Source organism: Oryctolagus cuniculus, chromosome 10, assembly GCF_964237555.1.
Source record: "Oryctolagus cuniculus chromosome 10, mOryCun1.1, whole genome shotgun sequence".
NCBI lineage: Eukaryota > Metazoa > Chordata > Mammalia > Lagomorpha > Leporidae > Oryctolagus > Oryctolagus cuniculus.
Window position 1 is genome coordinate 56,245,479 of NC_091441.1, and position 25,945 is coordinate 56,271,423.

Here is a 25,945-nt window from a genome sequence, read left to right on the forward strand (position 1 = left end):
TTTGAGGCTTTTCCCGTTTGTAAAATGAGGACCTCTAGAGGTCAGAAGTCATAACTATCAAATAATGATTGGATCCTATGAGAAGCATGTTTTCAGCTTCTTTCTCTTAAAATTATCTCAAGGAGTGCCTGTGGCAATGAAAGAGAACATGTTCTATTTCATGCTAAAATGGAGATTTGTCAATGGGACACAAGGACCAGTTGAAGGAGGTGCTAATTTTTTTTTAAACTTTTATTTAATGCATATAATTTTCCAAAGTACGACTTATGGATTACAATGGCTTCCCCCCCATACCGTCCCTCCCACCCACAACCCTCCCCTTTCCCACTCCCTCTCCCCTTCCATTCACATCAAGATTCATTTTCGATTATCTTAATATACAGAAGATCAGCTTAGTATACATTAAGTATGGATTTCAACAGTTTGCTCCCACACAGAAACATAAAGTGAAAAATAATAGATGATTTTTTTTAAATGATGATGAAATCAGATCAGACCTATTGTCATGTTTAATCCCAGTGAGAGTCAAGTTGGGAATTGATAATTTCTTTTTTTTTTTTTTTTTTTTTTTTTTTTACAGAGAATCAGTTTAGTATGCATTAAGTAAGGATTTCAACAGTTTGCACCCCCATAGAAACACAAAGTGAAATATATTGTTTGAGTACTCGTTATAGCATTAAATCTCAATGTACAGCACATTAAGGATAGAGATCCTACATGAGGAGTAAGTGCACAGTGACTCCTGTTGTTGACTTTACCAATTGACACTCCTGTCTATGGCATCAGTAATCTCCCTATGCTCCAGTCATGAGTTTCCAAGGCTATGGAAGCCCTCTGAGTTCTCCGACTCTTATCTTGTTTAGACAAGGTCATAGTCAAAGTGGAGGTTCTCTCCTCCCTTCAGAGAAAGGTACCTCCTTCTTTGATGACCTGTTCTTTCCACTGGGATCTCACTCGCAGAGATCTTTTGCCAGAATGTCTTGGCTTTCCATGCCTGAAATACTCTCATGAGCTCTTCAGCCAGCTCCGAATGCCTTTAGGGCTGATTCTGAGGCCAGAGTGCTATTTAGGACATCTGCCATTCTATGAGTCTGCTGAGTATCTCACTTCCCATGTTGGATCACTCTCCCCTTTATTTACTCCATCAGTTAGCGTTAGCAGGTACTAGACTTGTCTATGTGCTCCCTTTGACTCCCAGTCCCTTCACCATGACCAACTGTGAACTGAAACTGATCACCTGGAACAGTGAGATGGCATTGGTACATGCCACCTCGATGGGATTGAATTGGATTCCCCTGGTATGCTTCCAACTCCACCACTTGGGGCAAGTCAGCCTGAGCATGTCCCAAATTATACATCTCTTCCCTCTCCCATTCCCACCACCATGTTCAACAGGGATCACATTTCAGTTAATTTTCAACACTTAAGAATAACTCCTATTCTTAAGGAGGTGCTAATTTTTAAAGCTGGAATGATTTGAGCAACAAAACAAATTGATTAGTATTGACTTATAACCTAAAACATAATATCCATGAGCCCACAATGATATAAGTGAACAGCTGAATAAATTAATAAATGGGGGAGATGAGACAAATTCCCATTCAGTCAAACTTCAAGTAACTTACAAGAGATACTCTGCATTCAAGGATGGGTGGTATAACTTCCCTCTCCTTACACATAGGTCAGGCATTTCTTCCACAGGACAGGAAGTATAGAAAGGCATGGGGTGGGGGAAGAGTCAGGATGACCAAGATCAACAGTAGTCACAGCCTTAATAAGTCATGCTGTACCCTTGATACACTGTAATGAAAATGGCTCTTTTCCTCTGTGATCTTTCCCCCAAAAAAACTCAGCAGCAAAATATCAGTCAAATTCCAATAGGGAGCCTCCTATAATACGGAATGCATAGCTGATACTGTCCAAACTGTCAGGATTATCAAAAACAAGCAAAGTTTGAGAATCTGTCACAACTAAGAGGTGCCTAAGGAAATATAAAAATTAAATCTAATGCAGTGTTCTGGATGAGATCTTGAAACAGAAAAAGGACATTAAGGGGTGGGCATTTGGTGCAGCAGTTAAGATGCCACTTAGAATGCTTGTATCCCACAGCAGAGGGCCTGGGTTCAAGTTTTGACTCTGCTCCCAATTCCAGTTTCCTGTTAATGCACATCTAAAGGGGTAACAGGTAATGGCTCATGGAGTTGGATCCCTACTACCCACAAGGGACACCCAGATTCAGTTTTGGGCTCTTGACTTCAACCTTGCCCAGATGTGGCTATTGAGGGCATTTGAAGACTGAATCAGCAGATGAGAGATCTCTTTCTGTCTCTCTTTGCCTTTCAAAGTAAATAAATAACTTAAGAAAAAGAATATCAAGTAAAAATCAAGGAACCCCTGGGGCCAGCACTGTGCTCTAGCAGGTAAAGCCACTGCCTGCAGTGCCAGCATCTCATATGGGCACTGGTTCAGGTCCCGGCTGCTCCATTTCTGATCCAGCTCTCTGCTGTGGCCTGGGAAAGCAGTGGAAGATGGCCCAAGTCCTTGGGCCCCTGCACCAGCATGGAGACTCAGAAAGCTCCTAGCTCCTGGCTTTGGATCGGCCCAGCTCCGGCCATTGTGGCCATTTAGGGAGTAAACCAGTGGATGGAAGACCCCTCCCCCCACCTCTGCCTCTCTGTAAATATGCCTTTCAAATAATAAATAAATAAATCTTTAAAAAATGAAGGAACCCAAATATATTTAATTTATTAAATTAAATTAAAAATAAATTGATATTTGTTCAATAATTGTAATAAATGTACTATTGTAAGTTGTTAATAATAGGGAACATTGCACAGGGATAAACTATAGGGATCGGTGCTGTGGCATAATAAGTTAAGCCTCTGCTGTGGTGTCAGCATCCCATATGGGCACTGGTTCAACTCCCCTCTGCTCCACTTCCGATCCAGCTCCCTATTATTGCACCTAGGAAAGCACTAGAAGAAGCCAGGAACTTGGAGCTTCTTCCGGGTCTCCCAAGTGCCATCTTCCATTGCATATGGGATGGTGACACTGTAGGTGGAGGCTTAGCCTTTCATACCACAGCACCAGGCCCCACACAGGCACTTTAAGGAGAGAGAGGGGGGCCAGTGTTGTAGCTCAGTGGGTTAAGCCACATCTGCAATGCTGGTATCCCATATGAGAGCTGGTTCAAGACCCGGTTGCTCAGATCCAGCTCCCTGCTAATGTGCCTGAGAAAGCAGCAGAAGATGGCCCAAGTGTTTGGGCCCCTGGCACCCACATGGGAGACCCAGATGGAGTTCCAGGCTCCTGGCATTGGCCTAGCCCATCCCTGGACATTACAGCTATTTGGGGAGTGAACCAGTGAATGGGAGATCTCTCTCTCTAACTCTGCCTTTCAAATAAATAAGTAAATCTTAAAAAAAAAAAAAAAAAAAAAAACTAAACTAAACTAAGTGAAAAGAAAGTTTGCTACTCACCTGCAGGCTAATTTTGAATTACATCTAAAATAATTCTGAAACACTAATTTCAGGCTACTGGAAGATCTGGCTAAGTGTACCCTAAGGAAGGATCTAAGCTTGTTTACTGTACACAAGGAAAGACAGATACGAGCGTACAAATAGTTAGTTTATTTGACAAACTCACCTCACCAAATGGTTTCATTTTCTGAGAGTAATTCTGAAATGTAGCTCTAAAATCCAGAATCTTTCAGAGCAAATTATTTTAAATTTTTTTAAAGGAGTAATAGTAGAGAGATCTTCTTTATAAACTTGATCTGCATTTCCCTGGGAAAAGAGCCAGCGTTTCCACTTCACAGGAATGGATTTGCATTCTCCAATTATCTCCAACTTGAAGGTTACAGAGTAAACTCAAAGGGGGGAGGGGAAGTTTACTGAAACAGCTGTAAACACAAACTAAAGTAATCAAAGCAGTGTTTGGAGGCCTAAAATTTGGCCGCCCTTCACCCCTTAAAACAATCAACGGCCTCACAGCAGGGTAGGACCCTACACTATTCCAATAATTTACATAAGAAATTAGCAACCAAAATTTACATCTGAATGGTAACCCCCAGCAGCCCATCAGGTGTTAAGTATCTGCTTATCTAAATTGCCTCTAAAAATAGCTTTACCTTCCTTTAAGCCTTAGGTAAATAGAGAGTTTCCCATGAAAGGAAGGTGGTATGCCGAAACAAGTCCATGTCCCGTTCACTAACATTTTTACAGGAAAAATTTCAGGGCTATTCTCCCGTTCCGTAAGAAGACTCGTAACGAGTCAAACTGAAAGAGCCATATGCAAACTATAAATCATCAAATTATAAAATGCTTTTTTAAATATCGCCTCCCCCAAGAGAATGAAAGTGGGAAACAAATAAGCAGTATTAATTATAAGAACCTAAAGTAGCTGATGTACGAATCTAAGGGTTTTTGGGTTGTCTTGGAATTTGAATTCCATGCTTGGGTGGGATAGTTTTTGTTCTCAGAAAAACTGCACTTCCTTTATTTATTTTTGAAATAACTATTATTCTTCCTGTATGCTTCCCATGCTCTCATGTTTTAAACTTTAAGAAATACTTGCTCTTCTCTAAGTCACTGAGTTGATATTTTGCTGGGTACTAAATAATCTGTATCTGGTTATAAATAATACCAGTGCCAGATACCCCAAAAGGCAATCTAAAAAAACAAAATAAAACAAAAACAAAAAACACCTAGCGCACAGGACAGGCAAGAGGACTTCTTCCTCATTTTTTAATATAAAATTTTATGGTTAAAAATTATCCTCTAAAACATTCACTCTGGTTCTATTTAATTCTCACACATAACATTTTCAACCATAATCTAATGATACTTAATCACTACTTCAACCTCTAATTTGTTAGGTGATATATACATTGACTGCTCAATTAAATAAAGGTATGAAAATGCAGTTAAACCAGGAATGTCAGTGTGTCCTTTGGCGTCCCAGCACCTGTACTTCTAATGTAACTTCCAGTTACAGCGTCTGTGAGGTAGAGGATGATGGCTGAAGTGTTTGGGCCCCTGCACCCCATGTGGGGAACACTGATAGAATCCCTGTTCCTAGTTTTAGCCTGACCCAACTTAGCTGCTGTGGGCATTTGGGAAGTGAACCAGTGGATGGAAGATCTCTTTCTCTTTCTCTTTTTTTAAATAAGCATTAAAAATACATATAAAGCAAGTAAGTAGAAAGATAATGTTAGTCACCTGCTGCACCTTGATAGGTTTAAAGACCTGCTTTACATCAATAAGGAAGAAATCCATATAAATCTAGGCAAAAGAAACCAATCATGTGTGGAAATAAATTCATCAGGAATGATGTGCCAGAGGCAGATCCAGCACTAAGAGTGATCATGCTAACTGCTAGAGACCTCTGTAGTAAATCAGGCACAGATAAACTAGAATTACAGAGGTGTCCAAACTCCTTAGGGAATTTTGACTTCTGTACTGTTTATCTTATTCTCAAAGGCGGGGGAGGGGTGATAAAACTCCTAAAAAATATAAACTACTTACCTTCTTGCTTTGCATGTGTGAATCTGTAGTTAATTCTAGATTATATGGACTTCAAACTTTGGAAGGAGGCTGGCTGTCCTTAGATTTCTTCCTTCTTCCCCTTGTCTCCTTACCCCCAAGATTTCCATGCACTGACCACCCCAAGTCCCTATCACACCAGGTATCAAAACTATGCTGGGGTAGGGTTTTAGCCTGACAGTTGGGATGTCCATGTCCCCCATTCAGAGTACCTGCTTTTGGTGCCTGGGTCTAGCTCCTGACTCCAGCTTCCAATTAATGCAGAACCTGAAATGCAGTGGTGATGGGTCAGGTGGCTGGGTCCCTACCCACATAGGGTAATGACCTAGATGGAATCTGGGTTCCTGGATCCTGCTTGGTCCAGCAGCCCCAGCCATTGTGAGCTTTTGGAGAGTAAACCACAAGACTCTGTCTCCCTGACACTCACATAAATAAATAAATAAAATTTAAAAATACATTAAAAATTATACTCCAGCTAATCTGGGTAAAGTGGAATCCTTGTGCTAACTAGGTTGAGATGGCCAGAAAATTCCACTGTATAATATCAGATGGAAGAAATAAAAGTATAATTTGTGGTATTACCAAAACAATGAAATACCCAAAAATGCTTCATACTAGGATTTTCTTTTTTCTTTTCTTTTTTTTTTAAGATTTTATTTATTTATTTGAGAGGTAGAGTTACAGACAGTGGGAGGAAGAATCAGAGAGAAAGGTCTTCCTTCCGTTGGTTCACTCCCCAGATGGCCGCAACGGCTGGAGCTTCGCTGATTCAAAGCCAGGAGCCAGGAGTTTCCTCCAGGTCTCCCACGCAGGTGCAGGGGCCCGAGCCCTTGGGCCATCTTCTACCACTTTCCCAGGCCACAGCAGAGAGCTGGATTGGAAGAGGAGCAGCTGGGACTAGAACCAGTGCCCATATGGAATGCTGGAGCCACAGGCAGAGGATTAATCTACTGCGCCACAGTGCCGACCCCTAGGGTTTTCTTATTAAAAATATGGTTAAATAAAGCCTTGGTGGGACAGAAGGATGACAAATGATATTATATAAATATTTACATTTTTGTCCTCTATAAATTTTTACATTTACATTGTTTATAAAATATTTAAATTTTGCCTCTATCCTGAATGAGCATTCAAAATAATGGTATCTATAGAACATCTTATATCTCTGTTAGTGTTTGGAGGGTAGAATAGAAAGGAGCAGGAAAAGAGAACACTGGAAAGGTTGCTAAGAAAGTCATTCTTGGGGGAAGTACATGGAGTTCTAGAAAAGCCTTGACCTGTGTCTGGACTTGGCTTTGCCACAGATTATCTCAGAGAAGTCATTGAACTGTGAATCTCATTCTCTTCATCTATAAAATACTTGCCTTTCTTGTACACGCCTGCTGTGAAGTCAGTCATAGGAGACAATGGGAGTGAGAACATAATCACTCTTCATTCCTGTCCATAATTACCAGTTTCCAGCCATGGAATGATTGGAAATTCAACAGACAATGTAAGAGGGAAAAAAATCAGGAAAAACAAAACCGAAACCCACCGTCTGTAGTGCAAGATCCTTCCGGGGCAGGCTTCTGTGAGTAGGGGATGGGTGGGCTGTTTGAATCTGACATTTCTTCATCATCTTCGTCATCTTCCATCTCATTGACTGCTAGATTGTTAGAGAAATCCAGGCTTCCATTTTGGGTGTAGCGGTGTACCAAATCTTTATCCAGATCCTCCACTTTGGGTTTCACATCTAGGTAGGCACATAAATCAGGGCAAATTCCATCAAAAGATGCTTATTGGAAATATAATAAGAAAAAGTCATAGTTCTAAAAGACAAATATGAGGAAACAGAAACTAGCATTATTTTAAACATTATTTAGCCAATTATTCTCAGAGGTCCCACGCTTTGGAATCCTCAGTTCTTTTAGAATGGGTCTAGAAATACATGTGACTGAGAAACTTACCTGCAGAGGAGAAAGGATGCTGGTCAGGGTCCAAGTATAGCTGGGAAAAAATTGGCTGTGGTACCACACTACTACATCTGAGGGAGGCTTCTATGGAGTTGTGCAGCGCTTCCTCAAATCGAGCAGATTTCAGTTGCCCAGCATATGAATTCCCCATGGTCTACATCAGTCCATCCCAAAGCAAAAGGGGAACAAAGGAGAAAATCAGTATAATTAGAGGTTGTATGTCTGCAAAGTACATGCACAGCTAATATAAAGTATATGCATGTGTCTTGTTGCATTATGAACTATATGAAATACACATTTTTTATTAAGATTACTTATATAAATTAACATATCACTTGTTCACTTGTGCTTTTTTATTTATTTTTTTTTTGATAGTCCAAACCCATGTCAAAAAGCTCTGTTGGACCAGTGCTGGTGCAGGTGGGTTAAGCCATCGTCTGCAGTACTAGGATGCCACATGGCTGACGGTTCAAGTCCTGGCTGCTCTGCTTCCAAGCCAGCTCCCTGCTAATGTGTGTGGTAAAGCAGTGGAGGACAGCCCAAGTGCTTGGACCTATGTACCCATGTGGTTGACCACAATGAAGATCCTGACTCCTGGCTTGCCCTAGCCCAACCCCAGCCATCTGGGGAATGAATCAGGGAATGGAAGACCTCTCTCTCTCTCTGTCTTGTCAATCACGAAGCACAACCTGATTAACAAGGGTACTATGCCTCCTCCTTAAAAACGGTAGGTAGGGCTGGTGCTGTGGCATAATGGGTAAAGCTGCAGCCTACAGTGCCAGAATCACGTATGGGCACTGGTTCGGGTCCTGGCTGCTCCACTTCCAATCCAGCTCTCTGCTGTGGCCTGGGAAAGCAGTGGAAGATGGCCCAAGTCCTTGGTCCCCTGCACCCTCGTGGGAGACTCAGAGGAAGCTCCTGGCTTCTGGCTTCGGATCAATGCAGCTCCAGCTGTTATGGCCACCTGGGGAGTGAGCCAGCAGATGGAAGACCTCTCTTTCTCTCTCTCTCTCTCTCTCTCTCTCTCTCTGCCTCTCTGTAACTCTGCCTTTCAAAAAATTAATCTTAAAGAAAAAATGGCAGGCTACTGACACTCCCTCTCAGTTGTATTTGTGATTTCAGAGTAAATATCTAAGTACTGCTCTGTCTAGTAAGCTCTATTACTCTACAGGAAAAAACAAAGACAAAAAGACTCTCCTAGTTGGGTATGTGTGTGTGAAAACTTTATGACTATATTTAACATACTTTTGAAAGTAAAAGTTTAGCCTTTTGAACTCAAATAATTCACTTATTAAATACCACATATTATTAGTATTTATTTGAAAACTATTGTTTCTCTTTTGAAGCACTGACCTTCACTTTTTGCCAGTAATATTTGTACTATATAGTACTTGCTAGTTACAAAAATTTCCATGTATAGCAATAATGTACAGTTTTTTCAGTGCTAACTACTTGTTAGATCAATGATTCTCTAAGTACGGCCTAGGGGCTGGCTGCAAGATCCTTTCAGAGATCTATGAGTTCAAAGCTATTTTCAAACCATTACTAAGATATTATTTATTTTTCAGTCACTCTGTGCCTAGAATTTTTCAGAATCTGCAAAATGTGTAGGCTATTCAACACACTAACTTTGGCAAAATACCTTTTTAAAAAAGATTTATTTATTTATTTGAAAGGCAGAGTTACAAAGAGGCAGAAGCAGAGAGAGAGAGAGAGAGAAAGTCTTCCATCTGCTGGTTCACTCCCAGATGGCCGCAGTGGCCAAAGCTGGGCTGATACGAAGCCAAGAGGCAGGAGCTTCTTCCAGGTCTGCTACATGAGTTCAGAGGCTAATTAGTTGGGCCATCTTCTGCTGCTTTCCCAGGTGCATCAGCAGAGAGCTGGATCAGAAGTGGAGCAGCCGGGACTAAAACCAGTGCCCATATGGGACACCAGCACTGCAGGCAGTGGCTTTACTCACTACACCACAGCACCGGCCCCAGAAAATACATTATTTATTTTATTATATAGTGTCTTATTATTGTTAGTTTTAATTAATATTTTTTAAACTTCTTAGTTTCAATTTCTAATAAATATAATCTGCATAAACAAAAACTCAATGGTGGGGGTTTCCTCCATAATTTTTAAGGGTATAAAGGGATTCTGAGACTAAAAGTTTGAAAACTACTAGGCTAGGTAGTGTACTTCATAAAAGTTATCTAATGCCCAGTATTCTGAAGTAGGTATGATTTATTTCCACTTCAAAGATTAGGAAACAAAAACAGGGACTGTAGTACAGCAGGTAAAGCCACCACTTGGGATGCCTATATCCCATATTAGAATGCAAGTTCAAGTCCCAGCTACTAGTCTTCTGATTCAGTTCTCTGTTAATGTGCCTAGGAAGCAGCAGATGACGGCTCAAGTACTTGAGTTCCTGCCACCCACTTAGGAGGCCTGGATGGATTTCCTGGCTTCTGGGCCTCAGCCTGGCCCAACCCCAGCTAATGCAGTCATTTAGGGAGTGAACCAGCAGATGGAAGGTCCCTCTCTCTCTCTCTCTCTCTGTCTTTCAAATAAATAAATATTTTTTTCAAAGAAACACAAACAAGCCAAAGGTTGCAGAAACAACACGTAAGAATCACAAATACTCAGCTTGCCAACTGTCAGCAATCGTTAGTTATGGAACCCAACTGCAATCTTCATCATAAGAACATCATAAGAAACTCCATCCCAGTGAGGCTGGGCTTTAACCCATACTCTCAACAGAGAAAGCAAAGTCCCCTCTCCCCGTGCACCATCCTGTTTCATGGTTTCTAACATCACTCATCTAGTAAGAGATGGAGTCAGTACTCAACACTTACCCACTGGTGAATAGTCCTGCACCCCTACTGTACAAGCTCCACTTGGGTAAATCTCATTTCAAGGTAGGCAATTTTCATAGACTTCAGTCTCACTTCTCCCACCAAGGAGAGGGACAGGTATTAAATTTCAACTGGGAAAGCCAACTCTGATAGACTCTGGAAAGGAAGTCCCTGGAGCACTTGTTGACAGGGGACCTGAGTGGGTTCGTAGGGAAAGGGAGCCATGATCCAGTGAGCCAACTCATTAGCAGAGAAGGCGACAGATGGCACATCACAGCCATGCTCTCAATTCCCCCAGAGTGACACACAGGGGCTCCACAGGAGATTTTAGTGCCCCTGAGCTGCCTTTATACAGCAAAAAGGCATCTCATATGATTCCTGGAAGCCTCGAGTAGTCTACAATGATTTCAATCACTGTGGCTGGGTTTGTCACAGCTTTACTAGAGGTTCATAAGATTTTGAGGAAATCAGAATCCTATTCCTATTTTACCACCCTTTCTTGTAATAGGAAACAAAAAACTAAATGTCATGGATTTAAAGTACTAGATTCCTTTCTTTTAAAAAATATATACCTGAAATACACATTTAATTAAGAGTTGTAAACAGAAGAAAATCAACCGTTTGTCAAAATGAAAATTCCTTGAAATACCATGTTTTAGCCAAGCTCTTAAGACTCCTCACCAGTACAATTATAAACATTTACATTTTCTAAAGATCAAAGACAAGTGATTTTACAGTAGCTCCAAAAGTCATTAAAATAGAGTGGGAACTGGAAAAGAAAAATGCTGTGCCACTAGTTTATATCTCGAACTCAAAGTCTAATAGCTGGGGACAGTGTGTGGCGTAGCTACATGAGATGCTGACGTCCCATACAGGCACCTGTTCATGTCCTAGGTCCTCCACTTCCAAACCAGCCCCCTGCTAATGGCCTGGGAAAAGCAGAAGAAGATGGCCCAAGTGTTTTGGCCCCTGCCACCCATGTGGGTGACCTGGAGGGAGCTCTTAGCTCTTGGCTTCAGTCTGGCTTAGTAGTAGCCATTGTGGCCATCTAGCAGATGGAAGATCTGTCTCTCCCTCTCTCTCTGTAACTCTTACTTTCAACTAAATAGATACATCTTAAAAACAAACAAACAAACAAATAGCCATTTCTTCTTTGTTAAGGAAGAGAGCTACCAGGAACTAACACAGAGTTATCAGTGAACAAGAGAACTTCAAAGATAGACTTTACTCTTTTTCCAGAGCACCAAACGCCTGGAAATCCTGCCTCTTCTTAACCTACCACCACCCTAACAGATTATCTTTCTTTTATCATTGAAAGTCTTTTTTTATCATTGAAAGTCTTTTTTTTTAATTCTTTTTTTTATTTTGACAAGCAGAGAGAGACAGACAGAAAGGTCTTCTTCCGTTGGTTCACCCCCCAAATGGCCGCTATGGCCGGCGTGCTGTGCCAGTCCGAAGCCAGGAGCCAGGTGCTTCCTCCTGGTCTCCCATGCAGGTGCAGGGCCCAAGCACTTGGGCCATCCTCCACTGCACTCCCGGGCCACAGCAGAGAGCTGGACTGGAAGAGCTGGAAGAGGAGCAACCGGGACTAGAACCCGACGCCCATATGGGATGCTGGTGCCGCAGGCGGAGGATTAACCAAGTGAGCCACGGTGCCGGCCCCAATTGAAAGTCTTAAAAAGCTACATTCTACAAGATGTCTTTTTAGTTGGATAAAGAAGTCCCAATGACACATGGAGAATCACATAATCTCAATCTCTTCTTCTGATAGTTTAAGGAGTAATAAGACAGATACATAGGCACAGGGTAAGTAAACATTGCACTGAATAAAAATATTAAATCAACATAAAGTGGGAATAGAGATTTATCATCTTAGGAAATATACATAATCCTACAAAAGCAGTAGAAATACTCAGCTGAAGACAAGAAGTACTCATTTCCTGTTCAGACTTGGTAGAGTAAAAGGTAGCACTTGGCTCTATTCCAAATAAAAACAACTGGGCAATTAAAAAAACGATAATGATAATGTAAAGGATTATAGAACTGACCGCAGACTTCTTTAGTGCTGACTATGGAGTTCTGCCCTTGACAGTTCAGTGCTGGGTGGAGTTCATAGTCTTTTTAGGGTAATATATTCTAAATACCATGTGCCGAAATATTTAGGGTCATTGAAATTATTGGCATTATCCTGTTAGACTACCAGCCCTGTTTTCCTTTGAATTTCAAAGAACCCCAAAGACTAGAAATAGTTCAACATCTGACTAAAAGTGTAAATAAATTTGACTTTAGGAAGAAATGGAAAAATATTTTTCATAGAATTATAAATCAAATGCAACAAGAAAGCATACTTGTGATTTCCATCATAAACTTAGATATTTTAAGAATTTGACATCAAGTTTATGACACTGTATTATGTTTATTTTTCATATTTTTTTTTATTTTTGACAGGCAGAGTGGACAGTGAGAGAGAGAGACAGAGAGAGAAAGGTCTTCCTTTGCCGTTGGTTCACCCTCCAATGGCGGCCGCTGCAGCCGGCGCACCGCACTGATCCGATGGCAGGAGCCAGGATCCAGGTGCTTTTCCTGGTCTCCCATGGGGTGCAGGGCCCAAGCACCTGGGCCATGCTCCACTGCACTCCCTGGCCATAGCAGAGAGCTGGCCTGGAAGAGGGGCAACCGGGACAGAATCCGGCGCCCCAACCGGGACTAGAACCCGGTGTGCCGGCGCCGCAAGGTGGAGGATTAGCCTATTGAGCCACGGCGCCGGCCTATTTTTCATATTTTTATTATAAAATTATGAAAGGACAAACAGTATTAAATGTTTTATGATAGCACTACAGACTTTGGAAATACCAATAGACACTTTTAAGCTGTTGAAGAAGTGGGACAGTAAAGAATATGATTTGTTTCTGTACCACTAATTAACTGCTTGCAATGCAGATAGGATCAGCTACAAACCTCCATGACATTGTGTCTGGGACTTTTCTTCTTTAGCCTATTCCCTTTTTTCACAGAAAGAAAGATGGAGGAAGGGGTTTAAGGTACAACAGGCAGTTCTGTCTCTGCTGATTTTAGGAAGGGGGACTGAAGGAATGAAGAAAAGAGTAACTTGAGAAATATGGGTAGGTGCCTGCTAATGCTTTCATAACCTCTCAGTTGTGGGGCGAGTGTTCAGCCGAGCGGTTGGGATACTGGTTAAGATGCCTGTGTCTATGAGCTGCTGTTTTGGTGCAGTGGATTAAGCATCAAGTCCCTGGGCTGCTCCACTCCTGATCCAGCTCCCGCCTAATGCGCCCGGGGAAGCAGCAGAAGATGGTCTACCTGCTTGGGCCCCTGCCACTCAACGTAGGAGACCTCAATAAAGCTCCTGGCTCCTGGCTCCTGGCTTTGGCTTGGCACAGCCCTCAGCAGTTGCAGCCTTTGGGGAGTGAGCTAGTGGATGGAGGATCTCTCTGTGCCTTTCCCTGTCTCTCTAAACTCTGCCTTTCAAGGAAAATAAATAAACCTTAAAAAAATACAAAAGATGCCCGTGTTCCACAATGGAGTGACTCTAGCTTCCCACTAATGTGCGCTCTGGGAAGTGGCAGTGATGGCAAAGTAATGGGATCCTACACCCAAGTGGGAGACCTGGATTGAATTCCGAGCTCCAGGTTTCAGTCCCAGCCAGTCTTGGCCATTGTGGATATTTGGGGAGTGATTCAACAGATGGAAGCCTTTTTCTCTCCCTCTTTCTCTCAAAAAACTTTTATCCTTTGCTCTTGAAAATAGAAAGGTGAAGCACCGAATTATAAGGAACTAACGAATCAGGTAAAAAGTTATAGGAATTCACATGAAGTGCTCCTAAGGACCAAAGATTAGAGAAACTGAACATGAAGGAGAATAAATACAATGGACCGATGCATATTTAAATAGAAAAACTTACAAGTTAAGTTTGCTATTGAAGGAGAAAAACCATGAGCTCCTCTTAACAGAAAATCGAAACAAAGCACTCAATTGAACATTACTAGGAGGAAAAGGAAAGAAGCCAGTATTTCCCCTGCTTCTCTCGTACTTAAAATTAACCAAGTAGTTGGTTAAGGAGAGGGATTTTATTTTTCTCATGAAGAATTTCAGATAATAAATGTGCAAAGAATTAAAAGTATAAAATTACCACTTTGAAACCCCTAATGAGGGTCCGGCACCACGGTGCAGTAGGTTAATCCTCTGCCTGCGGCGCCAGCAACCCATATGGGCGCTGGTTCTAGTCCCAGCTGCCCCTCTTCCAATCCAGCTCTCTGCTGTGGCCTGGGAAATTGGTAGAAGATGGCCCAAGTGCTTGGGCCCCTGCATGCAGGTGGGAGACCCGGAAAAAGCACCTGGCTTCTGGCTTAGGATTGGCGCAGCTCCAGCCATGGCGGCCATCTGGGGAGTGAACCAACAGAGGGAAGACCTCTCTCTCTGCTTCTCCCTCTCACAGTCTGTAACTCTACCTCTCAAATAAATAAATAAAATCTTAAAAAAAAGAAACCCCTAATGAAAAACTCATACTGGCAATGATAAGTAAAGCCGTTAGATGCAAAGTTGGTGGGGAACATTATAACAGAGAGATCAGGGGTTACCTGCTGAGTCCACTGATCAAGCTCAGCACCACTGAATGTGAGGCAGTGAGATGGTGTGGTTCCCCCAGACCATATGAAACACCCACCATCTAGCAAGCATTCCTGCCAAAGAGTGTAATGAAGCTAGCCAAACGTCTAGAACAATGTCGCTCATGGGATCAGGGAACATGTTAAATGAAAGCACAAGGAACCATAAATTCAGAATGAGGGGCAGACCCATAGGGCAACTACCCTAATTGACCTATGTTCCGCAGCAAGCCAAGGTCATTCACTTCACAAATGGTGGAACTAGGCCTTCAATTTAGACTCAAAAGTCCAGCTTTTCCCACTAAAATATGCTGTTTAAAACAGAAACAAGGTGAGACTGAAGGTGATATGTCCCAATTGTGTAATGTGTGTGTAGTTATCTTTGATTTGAGATTAATATTTTTAAGGCACAGTTTATTGATTGTATACCAGTCGTACTAAAAAAACAACTTGGTATAACTCCCTAGTTTGTTACCTTTTTCTTTATATATTTTTGCCATTCACTTTCTACCCTTTCAACAATCATCCACACCGTCTGCCAGTATTTATAGAAATCCTATCATAGTGGTTAAGTAGTTTGACTCTGCAATCAGATGATTTTAACCCAAATTCTGTCCCCACTGCTTCCTGTATGATACTGAGTGAGCTACTTTCATCTGTAAAATGGAGATAACATTACCAATCTCATAGGTTTTCATGAGATTAAATGAGATTGTATCCAGGGGCCAGCGCTGTGGTGTAGTGAGTAAAGCCACTGCCTGCAGTGCCTGCATCCCATTTGGGTGCCAGTTCGAGTCCTGGCTGCTCCATTTCTGATCCAGCTCTCCGCTATGGCCTAGGAAAGCAATAGAAGACGGCCCAAGTCCTTGGGCCCCTGCACCCACGTGGGAGACCTGGAAGAAGCACCTGGCTCCTGGCTTCAGATTGGCACAGCTCCAGGTGTTGTGGCCAACTGTGGAGTGAACCAGGGAAGGAAGATCTCTCTGTCTCTCCTTCTCTCTCTGTGTAACTCTGACTTTCAAATAAATACATAAATAAATTAAAAAAAAAATCAGATTGTATCCACATAAAATTTTTAGAATTGCACCTTTCACAGAATAAGCATGCACAAAATGTTAGTAGTAATGGCAGTCTTTTGTTTTTGTTCTAGCATTGTGCTACACTGAGGATAATAACAAAAATAAAATGTACTCCTTCCCTTGTATGTGTTGTATACTACAATAGATTCTGGGACATTGTTCTAGGAACAAATGACCACCAATGTAAAAATTCCAAAAGCTATTTGACCCTGTATATAATTCATTTCTTAAAAAAGTTAACAATCACACATATAAATAATAGGATGAACTTTGCACCAAAAGCAATGATTGGCAACAGAATTTTCTGAAATTTTGGAAATGTTCTATATTTGTACAGTCCAATATGAAAGCTGCTAGCCTTGTGACACAGTCAGGCACTTAACGTGGCTAGCTGACTGAGGAATACATTTTAAATTTTATTTTTAATTAAATAGCTACATGAATCTAGTAGTTATTACTCTGGACAGTGCAACTCTAGAGTATACATAATGACAGGGAAATAGAAGATTTCTTAAATTCTAAGAGGTCTGGCTCTGTCCCTAAGTGATATGACCTTGAACAAGTCACTGACCCTTTCAAGTTCAGTGGCTTCATCCATAAGATGAGTACATAGAATAGACCATTATTGTCCTCTACAACAATACTCCTTGTCTCTATATAAGAAAATTACTTGTTATTATATTACCTCTTCCATGTTCTTTCTCTATTAAAAATATTTACTGATGAGAGTGATAATGTGTGGCTTCTAGACAAATAAACAAAACAGCTTCTTGCAAGCTCTTGTAGGGTTTATACTCCAGAATTTAAAACAAACATATATGCAAAGATTTTTCTCATCTCTGCTCCTTCCTTCCTTCCTTCTTTTCTTTTCTTTTCTTTTTTCTTTCTTTCTTTCTTTCTTTCTTTCTTTCTTTCTTTCTTTCTTTCTTTCTTTCTTTCTTTCTGAGTATTTCATTTATTCTTTTAAATTGACTTTGGTTCCTTTGAACGATAGCTAGTTTGGTCTAGTATTTGCCTAACTCCCTCATTAGATTGTGAGTTTGGGGAGGCAAATATTTTGTTTAGAACTGGAATTGAGTAAAAAAAAAAAAAAGGAATAGATTGAGCTTGTGTGTGGCTTACCCAATTATACATTAAACAGGACTCTCTCCCCAAGGACATTCCAAAAACCCACAAAGCTAACCATGCATTTGAAACATCATTTTATTTTTCTAATTCATCCTCCTTGCTGAAAATCTTTAGGAAATGTAAATAGATTAAAAGACAAAAATTTTAACCTTTTTAAAACCATCCTGTACATTTAAATTTGGATGAATCTATTTTGATAGTTTGTAAAGCCAAAAAATATTTTAGATACTGAAATAAAAACATAGCCCTAGTAATTTAATGCTAAAATTGACCACTTTTAGCAATATCCTACAGAAAAGCAACATATTAATCTGCTATAGAAATAATTACTGTAATATGCCACCTAATTTCATAATAATTATTAAAAGTTATCATAACTACAAAATATAGTGCTACTTTTCCTTTGTAACAAAGAGTTAGTTATATATTACTTCTAGAAATCTTCACTTTCTTCCCTAAAATGCCAGAAATTCTTCTGTAAAATAAACACATCTTGTCAAGACTCTTTGGAACTAGTGTAATTACCACAGGCAATCCCTGTGTAAGATCAAAGAAGCAAAACAATAATAGGCAACGTGTGACCTCGACCATGTCACCAGAGACCAATTTTTCAACAGGGAGAAGAGTCAATAATCCAGAACAGAAAACATTAAATAACAAGAAATGCTTCCAAAGTGTGGCTCACCACATCCATCAGGGCTGCCACACTCAGTTCAGAGCCTCTGTGGTTTGAGAACAAACTTCTGGGGATTTATCACAACAATCATTGAAATCTACATAAAACACCAGAGGCAAAAACCAATTTTCCAAACAGAACAGGATTTCAAAAGAAACTATCATAATAATCTTCCAAATTTCATCTGATACATTAAACAGTGAGAAGGCCATAGATAACTAATTTTATTTGTATACACTCATCTAATTTATTTACTTCTCTCCATTTAATTTTCCTGAGAAGTCATTTGAAAATGGGCTATGAACACCTACCAGATAACCTAATTCATAACAACATATTAAAGGTTCTTCAGGGTTTTTTTTGGGGGGGGGGGGTGGGGGGGGAGTTTGTTTATGGTAACTATGGGTGACTAAATCCAGAAACAGAGTTTCTTTTGTAACACATTTATATGACTAAACACCTTAAGGGTTCAAAGAGAGGTAAAGAAATCCCCATTCACAATCATGATAGTAAAATGGATATATACCTAAATTGACTTTTTTAAAAAACATTGCAAGTCAAATTATACGTTGGAATCATCAAATTTTGTTTGTTTTCTTAGGTACTCCTACCAAATGGCCAGCTCCTTTCAAAATCAGATGGGAATTTGGGGCTGCACAAATGTATCTGAACACATTCTGAAGTTATTTAGAGAATAGCGAAAGACAGACTTAGCTTAAATGAACAAGCACTGTATATCCAAAGGAACTGTGAGCATTCTGGTCCTACACAAACTTGTTAACGCCTGCTCCCTTCATCTTTCCACTGTGTCATCTGCCCCTGTCTTCCCATCTTCTTATCTTATTAACATTGCTAATTGTATTTGTCAGTTTTGCCACAATTTCAATGCTACTTAAACAGCTGTGGGTTTTCTCTAGGCAATTATCAGTCAGTTCACTTAGGTTTCTAAATTAGTTGTTGAAAGGTGCTTTAACCTTGAGAAGATAGAGTACTTTGCATGCTAAGCCTTATATTTATGTATATGTTCCTTTAACATAAGTAAATCATTAAAAATGACTTTAAAATTGCACACAATTAATAAATGCATTAAGTATAATTGTGATGCTTAACATACATTAGAAGGAAAATGCCTAACAAAGTGTATGATACACTCCCCCACAATTAATTTTTTCCTTCTCATCAGAGTATTATAATACATGCTTTCTTTCTAGATAAAGAGGGGTGCTCAAAAAGTTTATGGAAATGAGTATTCTGAAAAAAATTCTGTATGGATTTAAAAAATTTTCACACTGAAATAAAATTTTCTTTTAATACCATTTCCCATGAATTTTTCAAAGTGCCCTTATACGTATATGTACATATATATAATTACAAATTGAAATATCAAAATCCTGCTAAATTCCTCTGACAGTCCCCTTTCACTACCTATCTGCCAAGTGGCGAGCACCTTTCACAGGTACCCACAATCACATAACTTAAGTTGTCTCTTGAGGTCACGGGCTGTGGAAAGAAGCACCAAGCAGGTTCTTCCCTCTTCCATTTCTCTTCAAAGAGAAATTCCTTATTATATTGCTTTTCTTATTCACTATTCTTGACTCTGACATTGGTTTCCTTCTTACTCCTACAAGTGGTACAAGAAATGCATTCAGGAAGAAACACCAGGTCTAAGATTATTCATCAACTGATACCCCTATCAACTATCAACTCGGAAACAAAAGAAACATTACACGTCATGTGCCATTTGTTACCTTGCTAAGTTAAAATAAGCTCAAAGATGACTTTTTACTGTTAGTAAGTCGAAGTATTTTAAAAGATTTACTAATAATATCCTGCTTGTGGGCCCAAAGCTTGTAGAATTTTAAAATTCTTGTCAGTTCAGTGCTTACCCTTCCCTCTCTCTACCCTCTTCCACTTGGAGCTCTCGTTAAAGATAAAGGTGATATTTCAACAGTGCAGAATTCTTCAATGAGAAAAAAAATTAAAATGATAAATATTTTGGAAATCAAAATACAGTTCAAACCCCAACTGTTCTTTCAGGCCTGTACTCTTACAGTAGTGATCAACGTTTGGTGAGGATTCTCCTTCCACGAGACAAAAGCAAGCGTTCCTTAGATAAATCAGGAGTTTTTACCACGAGACTCATAAAACCTTTTCACAACACAGATTTTCAAGGGAATCCTTTAAGGTTTTAGGAGGCTGCTCCTTTTACTAAGTAACAAAATACACCCCATGGTGTCCCACTGACCCCACTCAGCTGTCCTTTGACCTCTTCAATTGTTGAAGCCTAACTCCACTCCAAGGCCCACAGAATTTGCCTCCCATATCAAAAAGGCTAATGTTGCTTCCTCCTAGCACCTGGTGAAACAAAATGCAACAGTTCTCTCTCTTTCTTCTGCCTCCTCTGCTCCCTCTCTGACCATTTTCCAGATGTTCCAGGCCCAAATGTTAAGCCAATACTGGGCTTCAGTATCTGCGTGGTCACCATGAAGGCACAAACAAGGACCAGGCTGAAGTGGCAATGACCCTCTTGTTCTTTTTGGCCTCAAAAGGATACAGCAGGTCATAAAAGAGGAAAAGATCTTTGGCCTCCCTTGGAAATGCCAGGCTATTTAAGCACATTGTAACTTCCAAAAGGGGAGAGACAGTCTTGGGTTATGCCCCCTCTCTGATAGACAAGAGTTACTGAAAACAGTAGCCCTAAATCCTCAGTTCTAAGCAAACTTGTTTTCTTCTACATATGGGAAAGAAAAAAAAAAAGGTGCTATCACTTTTTACATTTTCTAAAACAAATGCCAAAAATAGAAAAAGTTTTTATAACTTTTTTTCAAGATGGTGTTATATGACAACTTTTGAACAGATGTCACTAGAATTGGTTTAGGTTTTTCTGCAGAAGCTGATAATTTAGAAGTCTTTCCCATTAGATAGCTTGAAAGGTAAAAATGACAATCAACAAAGAGGAAGAAAAACTGAATTCTTATTTCCTTAATTTTAGGTACACAGAAAATACAGAGGCTAAATGGGGGGAAAAACTCACTGCTGAGTAGGTTTGTTGAGGAGGGGGATAGAAAAGATGAAGGAGAAGAGGAAGGGGTAGGAGAATTCATAGAAAATATCTGCTTAATCAGTTTAAGGATGAACTATAGTAGCTTTATTTACATTGTAAATATAACTTATTCAAACAAATTTGATCTTGAAAAATTTTAGAAGGGGGCATATAGAAGTGTACAATACCTTGGTTTATTTATTAACATTTTTGAATCATGCTCATGGTTAAGTTGGGCAGTCAACACTTCAGGAAGCCTGCTGCCTAGATTTTAATTGTTTAAAGATTTTCTGTACCTGTGAAAAAACAAGAAATAAAAAATAAAAAACATAAGTTAATTCTCAGGTACATCATATTCTGAAATATAATAATTAAATATTTATAATTCTACAAAAATCATAATTAGAAACAAATGACCAAAGTCTTACTACACAATTCCATATACATCATAACTAAAAAATTCATAGGTATTCTTCCTTCCTAAATACTCCAAAAATAATCAATCCTAATTATATATACCCCCAAAATAACTTATGCTGATCTTAAGATATACCCTACCAAATGTAAACAGAATAAATCTGTCAAGCCTACATTTTTGACAGGTGTTACCATAATGTTAAAACCCCACAAACTATTTTTATTTTTAGGAATTGAGTTAGTGAAAGGTAATTTACCTAATGAGTTTAAGAGTTTTGTAATTCATGATACTTACCAAAATCTATCTACTCAGAGAAATATAAAAATGTAAAACATAATATTAATTTAAACTATTTTTCTACTTTTTGAAATTAATGCTTTAATAATTTCCAAGAAAAAGTCTACAAAAAAAGAGTTTCTTATTCATTTGAATAGTGTCTTCCTAGAAGATATTAAACTAAATAATAATAATTGCATATAATTATAGTATCCATATTATTCTCTCTTCTACATAGGTTATGGTTAACAGAAACCTTTACATGGAATAATGGGAAACATAGTTATAAGCACAAAGGGAAATAAAAACTGTCAAGGATTTTTATGCAAAATTTGGAAGTGTTCCTAGTTTTTTGTTACTGGGTCTAAATAGAAAACAAAAGAGGATTTTCTTTACAATGTAGTGATTTTGATCTGAATATTTAAGGCACTAAAATATTTGAAGTAATATTAACTTATGTTTTCTTTAAAAATTGTTTTCATTTTACTTTCTTTTTTACCAACTTGGTTGAAAGAGAAAAAAAATTTAGATTTTAGAATAAAAATATTTACCTTACCTCTCACAGTCAGAAGAATGTCTTCAAAGCAAAAGAATCATTAAAAATGCAACAGCCAGATTTTCAAACTCACATATTACCCCTTGCCCCCATACACACAGACATCTTTTTCTAAGTCAGGAGCCTTGCTACCTACATCCAAACCCAGGATTACCCCATATGGTCAACAAGGTCAAACTGCATTACTGCCAATGAAACTATATGACTCCACAAGGACCTTAATGATTTTGAAAAAGGGCAGTAATCCAATTCCAATAGCTTCAGAGTCTAAAATTGCTAATTTTTGGCCACGTGCTGCACACTTCACCTGCTAGTAATGACATTTTTGTATTTTCTTCTAATTACACTCAAAGCTAAGACCTTTGGCCCTGGGCCACAGACCTCTATTCAGGCTGCACACATTCTCTTAAACGACCTGATCCTTTGTTGTCACTCTTACTCTTTCATCCATTATTTACACCCATAGAGAAGGAAGATACTCTACCATTTGTATAGTTTAAAGCTTCTAATCATCTTAATTTCTTTGCCTTTCAACCTGTGGGTCTTTCTCATTGACGAATGCCAAAAAGTTTGACAAAATCATTTTTTTCCAATCACATGCCCTCCTCTATCCCCCCACTCAATTCTCCTTTCTTGGTCCTTAGCCAACCTCCTTCCTGTTCCTTGTGTTACACTGTAGGTACTTTGCATCAGCCAAAATTAGAAAATTGTGACTTATGACAACAAAATGAACACAAATCTAAATACAATACAAATATCCAATTTGTTCTGACAGATCAGTAGCAAGTATTTTTCTTTTTTTGATCAAAGAGTCCCTTAAATGAAGTTGGAAGTTATTTAAAATAACTTAAAATCTACCCCCAGCCATCCTAAAGCGTGAGCAAAGAATTTTCAGGATTCACTTGCAAAAAAGCCAAAAAGTATTCAGTAAATATTAGAGATGTTACTGACACAACCAAAACTTTTCCAATACTGTAAAAAATCTATAATTGCCCAGCTGATTGTAGAAAAGAAAAATTAGAGAAAATAAAATAGAAAAATGTAAAGGTTAGATTTTAAATTTAATCTTTAAAACACTAATTTTCTAAGCAGCAAAATGCTAATCTAAAACATTCTACATCATTAGCCTTATTTTCTGAAACTTTTCTCAGATATAATTTTGCTAACATCTAAACACATTTTGCAAATCCAAAGCACAGAGTTGTTTACCATGATGCAAATGTCTCCCTCAGATCAGGATAGCCACCAAAGGAGTCTGATTTCCAGGACGTTTATAAAATGACATCTGATCCATCTTTGTTCTTGCTTCCTCTATTGCTCAGCTTACTCTTGATTTCTAACAGTGTTTCCTCATTGTCTGTCCCCTCTGCAGACCCTGCAACCCCTTGTCTTTTCTTATTTTCACCATTTGCTTCAACCAGCAGTTCACTGGAGACCCATCCATCTTGTAATGCCTAAAGTGACAGATGCTCTCAGGAACGACCACACTGCTGAGTGAACAAAAGATAACATCACCTCCAGGAACTCCAGAGAGAAATACAACTGCAACCTTAAGACAGGGGCTGACTTGACAGACATTGGACCATAAACCTCTTCTAAGTGAAAAAGAAAACAATTGCCACACACACAAAAAAAATCTGACACAATCAAAGGCAGAAAAGAGTGATTATTTGTGGATTGCCTTTTCACTCTGTAACTCACTTTCCCCCCTCCCCATGCTTTTATATTGGGGCAATTCACTCGCCAAGAGGCAAGAGAGGTTCTTGGGAAAAAAGCCTTTCTCAAGTTATTTTCTCTTATTCAACAATATTCAAAGTGAAATTCATTCACATGTGTGTTTCAGGAAATGTAAGACTACCATGCAACAATCGCAAGCCTGACCTTTCTTGTTTGCATAAAGCAATATCTCAGAAATGCTGACTCAGTTTTACTGCTGTGAAAGGCGCATGCATGCTTTGCAAATTAAAAACACATTAGAAATTAAAAAGCAACGTGACACAATGTCAACAGTATGTGTAGCTCATAAAAAAAAGCTCACCATTCATTCATCAGACAACCTCCAACTTGGGTTAAAGAGACAGTTAACAAGAGGATTCTGGGAAGGGCTGCAGATCTCCTATCTAACAAAGAAAAGGCCTTATTAACATCTCCCAGCAACAAACTAATGACAGGGAAGTTCTGCCTGATGTCATCCAGGATTTTGGGCTTTTGTTGTTGTTGCTAAAGCATCTTATTTAAAATCATCATACAGTAATAAGAAATAAACATACCTCTCCCTTTCAGATAAATACAGTAAAAGGAAAATTTTTAAGCATATATAAAAACAAAAACCAACCTAGAGGTCAATTAAGAACATGGTGTGATCAATGTCAATTATGGAGATTAACAACCCATTTTCGTAGTAGGCATCAAGCAATACAGAGAAAAACCTCTTGCAGCTAGATAAATTATCATTCTCTAAAAGGGCAAAAGGTGGAAATGTTTACGCAACATCCAAAGAGCCAAAACACTCAAGAAAAGTTCCATCAACAATATTTCCAAGAAAAATGTAAGCAATTAAAATAGCATTTCATTGGTAAAAACATTAATTAAACCATTTTACACACAAAGCCTTTAAATCATGCTATAATCATTTTTCTTTAGATTCTATAATGACTTTTCTCATTCCCATTTTCTAAAGACATACATTTTTATATCTTGCATTAGAATTATTTGGGCAGAGGAGGTTAAAAATTTTTTTCAATTTGATACATCAATTAGTCCTATTTAAACATTTTTATGTCTTCCTTATTTCCTCATACATTTCAGTGTAATTCAATAAAAACATACTGTAATATTTCACAGTCTAGCACTTTGTGTTTAGTCTTTTTAAGGCTAACAAAAATTCATGCAAAACAATTAAATGAATATGTATAATTATATATCACAATGAGAAATGATTAAATAATTATAAAATGCTTATTTTTAAAACAAAAGACTTACTCTAATATGGACGTGATTTTAACTAGAAGACTGTTTAAAACACATTAGTCTAAGCAATATTGCAAAAAGTACTGATCCCAAAGTATCACATCCTTCAACACTCTCAAAGTTTGGTATCTATACTCAAAGAGAGATGTGACCTTGAAATGACAGCTCCACTTCAGAAAGCTCAAAAAAAGACCCAATTAAATTATCTACTTTTTAAACACAATGGGATCAATATGCATGCAGGAAAAGTACACCCTTGTGGAAAGTTCTCATTGCCTGATTGATCAAAAACAAAACAAAACTTTTCTTTTTTAAGGGCCCCTTCCAGATCACAGTCAGTGCCAGAAATCCACACAGGGAAAAAATCCATCAAAATGAAACCCTAAAAGGGTTTACCCTTCACCATCCTATTTGCACTTCAAAACCCTGTTAGTCCTTCAGTTAAACCCCAGGGCTGAACCATTTCAATAAGAAGAGAGGTGACCAGTGGTGATTTATCTCCCATTTGGCTTCTGGACAGAGCTGTAATGTCTAGGAAGCTTCCCTTCCCTGATTCAAACCCTCCCCCAAGTCTCCACTTTCATTTGTGCAGCCTTGGATCTGCAGTACCTTTCAAATAACTCACAGGCCCCTTCCAATCAGATGCAAGAACAATCTGTAACTCAAGATTTGGGTACATTTTCTTGGCAATGATTTCACAAAAAGGAATGCTGCTGAGTAATCAGAGCATTGCAAATACCAGGTTAAACTGCAAGTTCTCTTTGCTGTGAGTTAGGAAGAATCTTCCTCAACTGTGGAGTCTCCTCATATATGTTCACTGTAGTCAGAACTTCTTTCCC

The 25,945-nt window shown here is 39.0% G+C and overlaps 1 protein-coding gene across 3 annotated transcripts in view; it reads right to left on the bottom strand.

The window, feature by feature from the left end:
• The window catches only part of GREB1L (GREB1 like retinoic acid receptor coactivator), a 288,635-nt gene that overhangs the window by 126,473 nt on the left and 136,217 nt on the right, over positions 1-25,945 (bottom strand). For all 3 annotated transcript variants that reach the window (XM_051852064.2, XM_051852063.2, XM_051852060.2), the window contains exons 3-5: positions 21,075-21,182; positions 7,490-7,649; positions 7,078-7,275 (exon numbers count right to left, since the gene is read on the bottom strand). In XM_051852064.2, coding sequence (XP_051708024.1) covers positions 7,078-7,275; positions 7,490-7,646 — 355 coding nt within the window. In that variant the 5' untranslated portion in view covers positions 7,647-7,649; positions 21,075-21,182. The remainder of the gene's footprint in view (positions 1-7,077; positions 7,276-7,489; positions 7,650-21,074; positions 21,183-25,945) is intronic.